This window comes from Oryx dammah, unplaced genomic scaffold (assembly GCF_014754425.2).
Source record: "Oryx dammah isolate SB20612 unplaced genomic scaffold, SCBI_Odam_1.1 HiC_scaffold_8, whole genome shotgun sequence".
Classification (NCBI taxonomy): domain Eukaryota; kingdom Metazoa; phylum Chordata; class Mammalia; order Artiodactyla; family Bovidae; genus Oryx; species Oryx dammah.
In genome coordinates this window covers 10,304,957-10,318,071 of record NW_024070192.1, presented here as the reverse complement: position 1 = coordinate 10,318,071, position 13,115 = coordinate 10,304,957, and the positions used below count along the sequence as shown (strand labels likewise).

The 13,115-nt window shown below is 50.2% G+C and overlaps 1 protein-coding gene across 1 annotated transcript in view; it reads right to left on the bottom strand.

The window, feature by feature from the left end:
* Nucleotides 1-1,880, bottom strand: part of ENPP7 (ectonucleotide pyrophosphatase/phosphodiesterase 7) — a 43,095-nt gene extending 41,215 nt beyond the window's left edge. The window contains exon 1 of the mRNA XM_040244322.1: nt 1,628-1,880. Coding sequence (XP_040100256.1) covers nt 1,628-1,880 — 253 coding nt within the window. The remainder of the gene's footprint in view (nt 1-1,627) is intronic.
* Nucleotides 1,881-13,115: the final 11,235 nt, after the last annotated feature.

Here is a 13,115-nt window from a genome sequence, read left to right as displayed (position 1 = left end):
GAGTGACATGCCTTAAAGTCATGCTTCCCTGGCAGCTCAGATGGTAAAAAAGATCTGCCTGCGATGCAGGAAACCCTGGTTCATTCCCTGGGTTGGGAAGATCCCCTGGAGAAGGGAATGACAACCCACTCCAGTATTCTTGCCTAGAGAATTCCATGGATAGACCATGCGGTCGCAAAGAGTCACACGACTGAGTGACTAACAGTTTCACTTTCAAAGTCATGTCCACCCAGAGCCTCTGAATGTGACCTTGTTTGGAAATGAAGTCTTTGCAGATGTCATTAGTTTTGTTAAGGTGGCAGCATCCTGGGGACTTCCCTGGTGGCATGGTGGTAAAGAATCTGCCTGCCAATGCAGGGGAAAGGGAAAGTTAAAGTCGCTCAGTCATGTCCGACTCTTTGTGACCCCATGGACTATACAGTCCATGGAATTCTCCAGGCCGTAATACTTGAGTGGGTAGCCTTTCCCTTCTCCAGGGGATCTTCCCAACCCAGGGATCGAACCCATATCTCCCGCGTGGCAGGCGGATTCTTTTCCAGCCGAGCCACAAGGGAAGCCCAAGGATGTTGGAGTGGGTAGCCTACCTCTTCTCCAGGGGATCTTTCCTACCAAGGAATCGAACCAGGGTCTCCTGCATTGCAGGCGGATTCTTTACTGACTGAGCTACTGGGGAAGCCCTCCAATGCAGGGGACATGGGTTCAGTCCCTGGTCTGGGAAGATCCCATATGCTGCGGAGCAGCTAAGCCTGTGTGCCACCACCACTCCGGAGCCTGTGAGCCACAATTACTGAGGCTGCATGCTGCCACTACTGAAGCCTGGGCGCCTAGAGCCTGTGCTCTGCAGCAAGAAAAGCCCCCACAATGAGAAGCTCACGGCACTGAGTGAGGAGTAGCCCCTGCTCACTGCAACTAGAGAAAGCCCACGTGCAGCAATGAAGACCCAGTGCAGTAAAAAAATAAACAAATAAAATTATGTATAAAAAAAAAGATGAGGGCATTCCTGATCAGGTGGGCCCTAAATCCAATGACCGGTGTCCTTAACAAGAAGAGGAGAGATGCACAGAGGGGAGATGGCCGTGTGACAGGGGGCAGGGACTGGAGAGCTGCGGCCACAAGTCCAGGATCGCCTGGGTCCCCAGAAGCTGGGACAGGTGGGAAGGATCGTCCCTTCCAGCCTTTGGAGGGAGTGTGGCTCGGTGACACCTGGATTTTAGGCTTCTGGCCTAAATAGAGCAATGGTGGGTTCGAGGGTGGCTGGGAGCAAGCAGTGGAAAGAGGAGGAGCCTCAGGCTCAACTCTCCTGCCTTTCTGAATCCTGGCCACACACCTCCACCAAAAGCCCTCCTGGGATGCCACCCTGGGTGTGGTCCCCACTTACGATGAGACCTCCAGGTGTTTTTTATCTGCCTCTATCACTTGCCCCCGACAGTAAGGGTTCCTGACATCCCCTTTGGCCGGGTCGTGTCTGCCCAGTGAGGGTGTCCCCTCCTTGGCCTCACCATTGCCCTTGCACTGTGTGCCCCCCCGGGTCTAGACTCCATGCCCGCATTGCGGTTCGCTTTGCGGGTTCCCTGGTTTCTCGGCTGCACCCCCACGACCCCAAGCCCCATCTGAGGCCAACACTCACCAGTGACCAGAGTGAAGTGGCAGGGGCTCGTCAAGGTGATGAAGGCTGGGGTCATGTAGCGAGCTTTCACCCCGTCCAGTGCCATGGCATCCAGGTTGGGGGTGTCCACGTCCTGGTCATAGTTCCAGCGGAAACCGTCGAAGGATACCAGGAGCAGCTTGTTCCGGGAGGCCTGCTGGCGGACAGGCGCCCCTGATGCTGGAGCCAGGAGGGTGGCCAGGGCCACAGCGAGGAGGACAGCTGGGGCTCCCATGATGGGTTTGCCAGAGATGCAAGTACTGAGGGAAGTTTTCTGCTGAAGAGCAGAGCAAAGTCCCAGGGTCACTGAGCAGCTCTTATCCTGTGCATCTTTGAACTGAGACCGTGCAGGAGCCTCAGAGAGCGGCCCCTGGCTGCTGTGTCTGCACCGCCCTGGGCCTGGCCCTCGGGCGCATCTGCCTTTATTGACAGCGGATCTGAGCTCGCTGCCCTTCCCGCTTCGGGCACAAGTGTCTTTCCAGGGAGGATGGTGGCCATTCTGGAAGGCGTGGCGAGCAGAATCGACTCAGTCCATCGGGAAAGCCCGTGTCTGTCCCCAACCCCAGCTCTCATAGCGACTCCAGGTCCCTGTGCCTGGCTCACTCTGTCCCAGAGCACCCGGGTGGGGCCCCTTCCTCCAGACTATAATTTGGGGAGGCCTTTGGACCAGGGCTGTGGGTTCAGGGTTCAGGAGGCTGGCCTTGTGTATGGGGACTCCCCAGCCTGGGGGAGAACCTCTTCCCCTTCCTGCCCATGCTAAGGGGGCTCCTGCGGCGGGGCAGGCAGTGCCTGCCTGGATTAGTGCCTGCTGTGCCCTCCTTCTCAGGCCTCAAGGAGCCCCAGAGGGTACAGGCATGCGCAACCTCACTGTTGGATTTCATCAGCAAGATGCTAAGCAGTGTGGCCTCCCTCCTTACGCTGTGCTCATGGAGAGGGCAGTGTCGGGAGGGACCACTGATTTCGTCGTGCAGTTTTCTGTCTCTCTCACTCACTTTCTCTCCATCTGTCTCTTTGTCTCTGTCTCTCTTTCTCACTCCCTATGAAACATGTTCCGCCAGCCAGGTCCCATTCCAAGTCGTGCGGACACGGCAGTGAAGGAGACAGACGGTGCTCTTGGCTTCTTCCAGTTTGGTTGGGGACACACAAAATGAGCCAACGAGTGAAGCAGCAGAATAGTGGGAGTCAGCAAAAAGAAGGAAAGCAGGGGAGTAAGATAGAGCGTCTGTCTGGCGGGTGATCAGCCGGGCCTGGCCAGAGGATGACTGAGGGAGTGATCCTGGGGGTTGTCAGTCTGGGGAGTAGATGGGAGGGCGGCACCCTGTGGCTGCGGTATGGAGTCTGGCATGCTTGTGCAGTGCAAGGGGGAAATGCCATGGTGTGGTTTTAAGCATGTGAGTGACATACACTGATCTAGCATTAAAAACAAGAAACTTCACTCAAGCCCCTCCCTTTGCAGGACTGGACAAGGGGGCGGGGGCGGCGCTCCACAGGGAGGGGACTGCTGGTGTCCAAACCAGGATGGGGGCTGGGGAGTGACAGGTGTGGGTAGTTAGGAGGCTCTCCTGGAAGGATTTGCTTCCAGACTGCATGCTGGGGAGACGGAAAGGGAGCAATCGAGGGAGACGTCCAGGTTTCCTTCCTGGAAAGCTGGGGTGATAGTGTCTTGCAGCTATCCCATAGGGTGGTCAGAGGTCAAAGGGCAGGTCGAGGGCAGAGCATTCTATCTTGGCCACGTCTACCTGAGGGGAGGTGTCAAATAGTTGGTATGTCCCGAGTTAAATTGTCTTCAGCTGCTGAACTGCTGAGGGCGGTTCTACCTAGGACTCTGCTTGGCTGGCGAGAGGGATTATTGTCAGGCGATCCCCAGGGTCTCAGAGCCACCCGCAGCCTCCTCTGCGGTGAGGCAGTGGGGCCCCAGGGTACAGATTCTTGGGCCCTTTCCCCCATCTGAGGGGCCATACCCTGGAGGGGTCCACACACAGTGCCGCCCCTCATGAGCCTCTCAGAGGCTGGAGTCTGAGAGATGGAGATGGTCCCCTGCATGGACTTCTACAACCAGGATATGTAGGGACTGCCCTGTGCCGGCTTTGTGCAGGGCTGGGGCACACAGGGCAGGCTTTCCTTCACTGAGCTTATGGCCCGGAGCTCCACCCATGGACCTGGGCGAGGAGCTGCCAAATGTACCAGGGAGGAAGTGTGGGTGTCTTAGGAGAGGGCAGTGGGGACCACATTCATTCTAGTGCTGGAGTGGGGACCTGAAAGACCCTCTGAGGATTCAACATTTCATGCTGTGCTGTGCTGAGTTGCTCAGTCGTGTCCCACTCTTTGGGACCCCATGGACTATAGCCCACCAGGCTTCTCTGTACATGGGGATTCTCCAGGTAAGAATACTGGAGTGGGTTGCCATTTCCTTTTCCAGGAGATCTTCCTGACCCAGGGATCGAACCCAGGTCTCCTGCATTGGAGGAGGATTCCTTACCATCTGAGCCACCAGGGAAGCCCATGACTACTAGAGTGGGTAGCCTCTCCCTTCTCCAGGGGATCTTTCCAACCCAGGAATGCAGGGTCTCCTGCATTGCAGGCGGATTCTTTACCAGCTGAGCTACCAGGGAAGCTTGCACAGATCTATAGGATGGATTTAGCTGGGAGATTGGAGAAGGAAATGGCAACCCACTCCAGTGTTCTTGCCTAGAGAATTCCATGGACAGAAGAGCTTGGTGGGCTGCTCTCCATGGGGTCGCACAGAGTCGGACATGACTGAAGTGACTTAGCAGCAGCAGCTGGGAGATATATGGCAGGAAAACCTTCCAGGCAATGACAGTGATGAGGTGGAAGAGGGGACCAACCAGGCTTCAGGCTGGAAGGCAGGCCTGGGGGACTCAGGATTTTATGTTAGTTATTCTAATGTTTGTTCTCCTAATATCTTCTAATGTGTATTATTCTTCCTTTTGTCTATAATAAAATGTCTGCCAAGGATAAAGACTACATTTCCCAGCATGCCCTGCAGTGCAGTTTGGCCATGTGAGCATGCCCTGGCCAATGGGTTGAAAGAAAAAATATTATGCGATAGCCCTCAGTCTCCTCCCAGTGCCAGCTTTGCCCCTCTTTGGATTCTTCCTCTCTCTGGTGCCTCAAGCTCAGAGGCTGCCCGGAGAACTGATGATAAGGGGCACTCTGAGAGAGGTTACACAGAAGAAGCCTGGTCCCCCAAGGCATCCTGGGCAGTGTGGCCAGCCCGCCTTGAATGGCTCAGCCCCTGGGGAACCCTCGCAAGGGAGAGTTACACACACTCTCTGCTTCCATTTCCGTTATTTGGGTTTTCTGTCACTCTCAGCAGGACCTAATCCGAGGCGATAATAGGATAATGGCCCTGGGAGGCACTGCTGGGCTTTAAGCAGGTGGAGTGACATGATATGCTGGCTGCTGCATGAGGGGTGGGAGGTGGGAGGTGAGTAAAGGGCTGATGCAGTGGTCCAGGGGTCAGGCCGGGGCCAGGGGCAGAGGGGCACAGACCTGGGGTACGAAGGCGGTGAGTGGGTGTGGGGTATGGGGAGGGAGGGGTCGCTGTTCTCTTCTCACTCTGTGCTTCCTCCTGCTGGTCCCCATCAGGGATGTGGAAATTCCCTCTCCTGCCCACCCTCTCCTGCCGGCGTGGCTTTCTGGCCTGAAGGTGGCATGAAAGATCTGCTTCCTGCTCTCAGCCAGACTTGGGGTAGTTCCTCTCCCTTTTTTGACTCCACCTCACTCACGTTTTGTCACAGGGAGCCCCTTAGCTCACCCCCTGTTAGTTTCCTTTTTATTCCCTGGTCTCCTAGAGCTTATCACCAGAAAGAGAGTATGTTGACTGTAGCTAACAGTTATAAGGTAGCTCTGCAGACCGAACCCTCGGCTTCATCCATGATCTTGTTCAAGCTTTGCAGCAGTTCTTGGAGGCAGGAGGTAGTAATAGCCTCACTTTATGCTTAAGGATACTAAAACAGAGAGGTTTAAGGTCACTGAGCAAGCGGAGGAGCTGAGACTTGAGCCCAGGTGGTGTTTTGCCTGCAGAATCCCCCTTGGAAAACTACTAGATCCCAGTGACTTACCAGCCGCTTGGGATCTTCTCGTCCGGCTTTGGGGCTATTGATTTTTTTCTTTAAAGAATAGTGCAGCTGTGAGTATCTTGGTATCACTGACTTTTTCCTTTTCTTTCCCATTCACATTGTTTCCCTGGGGGACAGTCCTTAGCGAGGGGTTATCAGACAAAGGATGTAGAGGCTGCTTGGTTCTTATAATCAAATTGCCATCAGGATACTAGTGGGTAGATGCTAGTACCGCCTCTGGGCCACTGTTTTCATTGGATTTTATTTTTTGTTCCTTTTGGGTGTAATGATATCTTAACGTATTAAGCCAGGAAGGCTGGGAGTTTCATATCACGATTTCTTATCTTGAGCTCTCCACGTACAGATGCTTCATCATTTCTGACCGTTGATCCAGCGGTCAAAGTGATCACTGAGTCTTAGGGCTTTATTCTCTGTTTAATTTGCAGTGTATATTTTGGGGAAGATATACTTCTGGATTCTATTTTCCATAGACTTCCATCATTTATATTAATATTTGTCACTTGTAACTTTCCCTACCCTCTTGCATGCTGGTCATTCTTTAGGTAGACTCAGAGCTCCCTGTAGGCAGGCATTGCCATATTGTTCTTTGCTGGTGTGATGCCAGCCCAGAGTATGTACTCAATGTATATTTGTTGAATATGAATAAATACATTTAAAGAGAAAAATTATGCAAGTATCTATCATACTTTCTGGTTAGGCAAAACCTTTTCAAGAATAAGCTTATTTTTTGATAATTTAGACTTATGGAAGAATTGCAAAGATAGTAGAGAGTTCCCATATACACCACGCCCAGTTTCCCCTATTATTAACATCTTACATTATGTGGTATTTTTGCACAGTTAATGAGCCAATATAGATTAAGTCATGTTTAACTCAAGTTCATATTCTGTTCAGATTTCATCAGCGTCTGACCCAGTGTCCTTTCCCTGCTCCAGCATCCCACTTTGCATTGAGAAATCACACCTCCTTACATTTCTCTTGGGTGTTTCAGTTTCTCATAGTTTCCTTGTTTTTTATGACATTGACAGATTTTAAGGAGTGCTGGTCAAGCCTTTTGTAGAATATCACTCAACTGGAGTGATATGATGTTTTCCTCTTGATTAGACTGGGGTTGTGGGTTCTTGGGAAGAAAAGCATGGAGATAAAGCATCTTCTCATTATATCATGTCAGGGGTACATACTGTCCACATGACTCATCACTGTGGATGTTGACCTTGACCAACAAGGTCTGGCCAACAGAGGGTCAGTCAGGTTTCTCCACCACGAGTTACTGTCTCCTGTCCTCGTTTTTCATGTTCAACTTTCAGGAAGGAAAGTCATTACATGCCACCCACACTTAAGGAGGGAGGGGTCATGCTTCACCTCCTTGGGAGAATCTGCATACATTTGTCTGTTCTTCCTCTTTGTTTATTAATCATTTCTTCCAGTCTGGACCCATGGATATTTATTTTATACTTTGAATTATAATTCAGCGCTACTTGATTTATTGCATTGCTCAAATCACTCCAGCATTGGCCACAGGGAGCTCTTGCGGTTGCCTCTTGCATCCCTCTGACTTGCCCCATCATTTGTTTCCATGAGCACTCCCTTGCTTTCTGGAGCACAAGATCTCCTGGGTCATCTTGGACATGTCCTACCTCAGTCCTAGAATCTCAAGCCCCGGTTCCTTGAGAGGCTGGAGTATGATATTAGATCTGGGTGGTGGGTGTGTACCCTGCTGCTGGGGTGCTGATAAAGCATTTTAAAAGTCACCGTCTCAGCTGTTCTTGAAGCCAAGGGCTCCCCAGCTGAGTCCGCTGCATGTGCAGCTTTGAGAGACAGGGCTGATGTCTCCTCTGGGCGCAGCATTTATGGGCAAACCAGGATGCATGGTGGAAAGAGGTCCTGAAGGGCCCCTATTTGAGGACACAGAAGGAAGCATGAGGGGGGTTGTTGGCTGCTTTTCTTGTTTAGGGTGTCGTTGGTGCCCCACAGGACCTCACCCAGAGGCCTCCTTAGCCTGGGGACCAGGTAGATTTGACACGTTCAGTTGGCCATGTGCAACACACAGGTACCCTGGCCAGCTGAGCAGCATGTGGGGCTCAGGTTAGGACGAACCAGCCTGCCCAGCTGTGTTTGGTTTCTGCTGGGGAGAGAGACATACCAGGCATTGTCCCCATAATCTCGTTTATGACCTGGTATGAGTAAATTACGTTGCAGTTCTTTCTGTCTCCCTGTTAGGCTGTGAGTGACTCTTTGTCCCCGCCTTCTGGCACACAGCAGGCATTGTGTCATTCCTGATGCCTGTTTAAAAGAGTCCGTGGGTGACGTTAGCAGGTCAGGACCGCTGCTGTGGCCTTCTGCCCCCGGCCAGTCTCCTTGCTTTTCTTTTGTCTTCTTCTGAAAATGGGAATCTCTGTCTCTCTGGCCACTGTGGGCGCCCCCCCACCCGCTGTGCTGCCTGCCGGGGAGCCCCAGATGCCCTGGTGGGGAGTGGGTGTGGAAGCAGGGCCCCTCCGGCCGGGGGCTGTCCTCTTTGTTGGGGAAGCCTTGAGGTCAGGGGTCCACCTAACAGATTTCTACAGTGATGAGTGCAAAGTTGGGTCTGGCTGGGTCTCTCTTAGCTGCCAGTTTGTGCCCTTTCCTGAGGGGTGTGGTGTTGTTGGCATACTGTTTACTTCTGGGGATGCCAAATGAAGAGCAGCGTGGTTATACAGTTTAGCTGGAGCAGAGGGTTGCCATCAGGAGGGCCCCGGACAAAGAAGAATTTGACTTGGGGACACAGTGATGACTCTTCCCAAACAGAGTCCAGGATGCAGGCCCTTGCATCTTGGAAGGGGGTCCACATGAACTCCTGGCTTGGGGGCTGGAATGGGTGCCTCATCCTTGTGTCCCTGGGTGGGGTGGGTCACTAAGCCATTGAGCCTGGGACAAGTGCCTGGGAGGCAGTGGGAAGCCACCAGGAGCCACACAGACAGGACTGAGCTCCTCTGGTGTGTCCCCAGGAGAGGTCACAATCTTTACAACCTTGGTGGTGTTCCTTAAGGGGGAGACCCCAGTCCAAGGATGGCCATTCCTTCTCAAAGGGCTGCTTCGGTCCAGCAGTGCTGCGGGGAGGAGGAGCAGAGAGAACTGGCTTCCCCCTCTCTCTGTCTCCGCCACTGGCCCCCTCCAGTGTCATGGGAGGCGGTCACCCCTGCCTGCTGAGGCCGGGACCTGCCTGCTGATGACTGTTCTGATTACTGGGGCCTGACTCGACCTTCCCGACTGGGATTTTATTAGCGTAACAACGATCCTCTTTATCAATTGCTGTTGCCTTTTATGACTTCTCAGGGCCTTTATCTCAGCGGCTACCTCGCCTCCTGGCTAAATGAGGATTAATATTTTAACAGGATTATGTGCTGTGGGTTAGCAGTACTCTCGGGGGACGCTGGGCACTTCCCTGCTACCGCCTCTCTCCTCCTCACAGGCCTCCTTCCTGGTGTGCAGGGGAGGTCTCCCCAGAGATGGGGTCTCTTGTTTCAGAGTCTGGGATGGGATGGAGGGGTGGGTGGGAGGGTTGGGGACCTGAACTCTGGGTGGGGGACAGTTTGTCTGAAGAGTAGGTTAGTCCTAGGGTAGGGACAGTCCTGGAGGGCAGGTCCCCGTAGAGACCGTGGTCTGTTTCCTGGGATTAGCAGATGTGACTACCTGGTCAAGGGGAGAAAGGAGGAAAATGGAGTCAGAGCTGTGGAGGAGGGAGACAGAGACAGCGTCAGAGACAGAGGGAGAAAAAGATGGTGAGGGAGAGAGGGAAGGAAAAGTGAGTCTAAAGCCAGGCCCTTAAGCTGGTGAATTGAGGGACACCACCTTCCCTGCCCCTTTCTTACTTTCCTCTCCTCCTCAGTCTCCCAGATGTATGGAGGGTACAGTTAAAAAAAAAAAAAGATTCGTTTTAGGTTTAGCCTCTTTAGGTTCACAGGAAAATTGAGTGGAAGGTGCAAAGATTTTCCTTATACCCTCTCTTCCCACTCGTGCATGGCCTCCCCCATTATCAACCCCCTTCCCACCCCCCGCAGGCTGGCACGTTTGTCATAATCGATGAACCTGCGTAGATACATTATCATCACCTAAAGTCTGTAGTTTCCATCACCTCTCTCGGTGTTGTACGTTCTATGAATTTGGACAAATTTACAACATGGATCCACCATTACGGTATTGTACAGACAATTCACTGCCCTCAGAATCCTCCGGGAGGGGGAAGCTTTCATTCCAGTTCCTATAGGCTGACTCCTGCCAAGAGAGCTTAGGCACCTCCTGTCCCTTAGGCTGGCTGCATTGAAACAAAACAGAATGAAACAAACCAGGGAACAGCAAGGACTGGTGAGGATGCGGAGAAGTGGGAACCCTGTGCACTGTTCTTGGGAACGTGGAATGGTTTGGCTGCTGTGGAAGACAGTATGGGTGGTTCCTTAAAAAGTTAAAGTAGAATTCTCGTATGATCCAGCAATCCCTCTTCTGGGGATGTATGCAAAAAAGAATTGAAATTAGGATTTCCAGGAGATACTGGCACACCCATACTCACAGCAACTTAATTCACAATAGTCAAAAGGTGGAAACAACCCAAGTGGCCATCAGTGGGTGAATGGATAAACAAAACAGGGTCCCCTATTCAGAAATAAAATGGTTTAAAGACCTAAATGTAAGACCAGATACTATAAAACTCCTAGAGGAAAACAGGCCTGACATTGTTTAACATAAATCGCAGCAGTATTTTTTTGGATACAGTTCCTAAAGTAAAGGAAATAAAAGCAAAAATAAACAAATGGGACCTAACTAAACTTAAAAAGTTTTGCACAGCAAAGGAAACCATTGACAAAATGAAAAGACAATCTACTGAAGAGGAGAAAATATTTGCAGAAAGATATGACCAACAAGAGATTAATATCTAACAAACATAAACAGCTCATATAACTCAACACCAAAAAACCAGACAGCCCAATTGAAAAATGGGCCGGAGAACTGAATAGACATTTTTCCAAAGAGGAAATGCAGATGACCAGCAAGCACATGGAAAGATGCTCAGCATCGCTAAACATCAGGGAAGTGCAAATCAAAGCCACAGTGAGGTATCAGTTTATACCAATCATAACGGCTATCATCAGAAAGAACACAAGTATCAAATTCTGATGAGGATACAGAGAAATGGGACCCCTCCTACCCTGTTGGTGGAGATGCCAATTGGTGCAGCCACAGTGGAAAGATTATGGAGATTTCTCAAAAACTAAAAGTAATACCATAGCCCCCAGCAATTCTACTCCTGGGTATACGTTAAAAAGAAACCAAAACCCTAATTTGAAAAAGATACATATACCCCAGTGTTCATAGCAGTATTATTTACAATTGCCAAGATAGGGAAGCAGCCTAAGTGTCCATAATGAGTGGATAAAGAAGACATTATATATATCTATACATATATGTATAGATATACAATGGAATAGTACTCGACCATAAAAAAGAATGAAAATTTTCTATTTGTAACAACACAGGTGGCCCACTCATATGTGCGCGGTGCTAAGTTGCTTCAGTCGTGTCCGACTCTTTGCGACTCCATGGACTGTACCCTGCCAAGCTCCTCTGTCCATGGGATTCTCTAGGCAAGAGTGCTGGAGTGGGCTGCCATTCCCTTCTCCAAGAGATCTTCCCGACCCAGGATCAAATCCGAGCCTCTTATGGCTCATGCACTGGCAGGCACGTTCTCTACCATTTGTGCCCCCTGGGGAGCTCACTCATATGCGGAATTCAAAAATACAACAAATGAGTGACTATAGCGCAAAAGAAGCAGACCCATAGGCACAGAGAACAAACTAATGGTTACCAGAGGTGGGGGAGGGATATACAGAGGTGGAGGGGTGGGAAGTACACGCTACTGGGTGTACCATAGGCTCAATGATGGATAACATGGGGAATATAACCAATATTCTCCAATAACTGTAAATGGGAAATTATCTTTAAAAATTGTATAAATTTTTTAAAAAAACAAAACATGGTCCATCCACATAGTGGACTCTTGTTCATCCCAAAAGAGGAAGGAAATTCTGACATCTGCTGCAGCATGGATGAATCTCGAAGGTACTATGTTAAGCGAAATAAGCCAGCCACAATAAGACAGATACTGTATTATTCCACTAATATGAATTCCTAAAGGAGTGAAATTTATAGAGACTGAAAGTGGAAGAGAGGTTATCAAGGGCTGGAGCCAGGGAATGGGGAGTTATTGTTTCATGGCGACAAAGCTTTAGTTTTGCAAAATGAAAAGAGTTCTGGAGATGGGTTGCAGAAAGCATGAATGTAAATTTTTATGTTTTGTGTGTTTTACTCCAAGTGAAAATTTTAAAAAATTAAATAAAAAAGTTGATTTTTTTAAGTTAAAAACTTAAAAAAGATTTAATTAATAAAATAAAAATCAAAGGAATCCTAGGACCTTTCAGGGATGGCAAGAATGTTAGGGGTGATTTAACACTAGGTTTAGAGAATTCTGCTTCCCTGGTGACTCAGATGGTAAAGAATCTGCCTGCAATGCCAGAGACCTGGGTTTGATCCCCGGGTCAGGAAGATCCCCTGGAGAAGGAAATGACAACCCACTCCAGTATTCTTGCCTGAAGGACAAGAATGGACAGAAGAGTCTGGTGGGCTATAGTCCTTGGGGTCGCAAAGAGTTGGACACGACTGAGTGACTAACTCTTTCACTTTCACTTTCGAGAATTCTAGATTCTGTCTTAGAGGTAGGGTGATATTCTCTAAAATGTAGGAAGCCACAGGGAGACCTGCTCTGTGTTGGGAACTTCGATACAAAGATAAAAAAGATGGGGTCCCTGGCCTTGCTGGTGGGCAGACACATCGATTGAAATCACAATAAAAGCTTTGTCCCCTCAAATTTAAAAATAATTAAAAAAAATTTTAAAGTTCAAAACTAACTTAGAACATAACTTTGGAAAGAATTCAAATGTATTTCAGAAAATTTGGAAAATACAGAGAAGCATAGAGAGGGAGTTAGGAGTAATTTTTTTTTAAAATATATTTTTGGCTGCAAGACATATGGGATCTTAGTTCCCTGACCAGGGATTGAACCTGTGTCCCCCTGCATTGGGAGTGTGGAGCCTTAGCCACTGGACCACCAGGGAAGTCCCAGGGTTGCTTCTTAAGCCTCCAGAGTCCAGCACCTTTCCTCCTTCCCCCATCGACCTCTGCCTGTCTCTGACCCTCACCGGGCTCAAGTCTTCCCCTCCTTGGCCCCTCCCTTTGTCGACTCTCTCCCTGGGCTCCCGCTGTGGTAGTTCAGCCCATCTCCTTGCTCTCACCTTCCTCCTGCCCTCTGTTAGCTATTCCACACCATGCTCCTCCCTGCT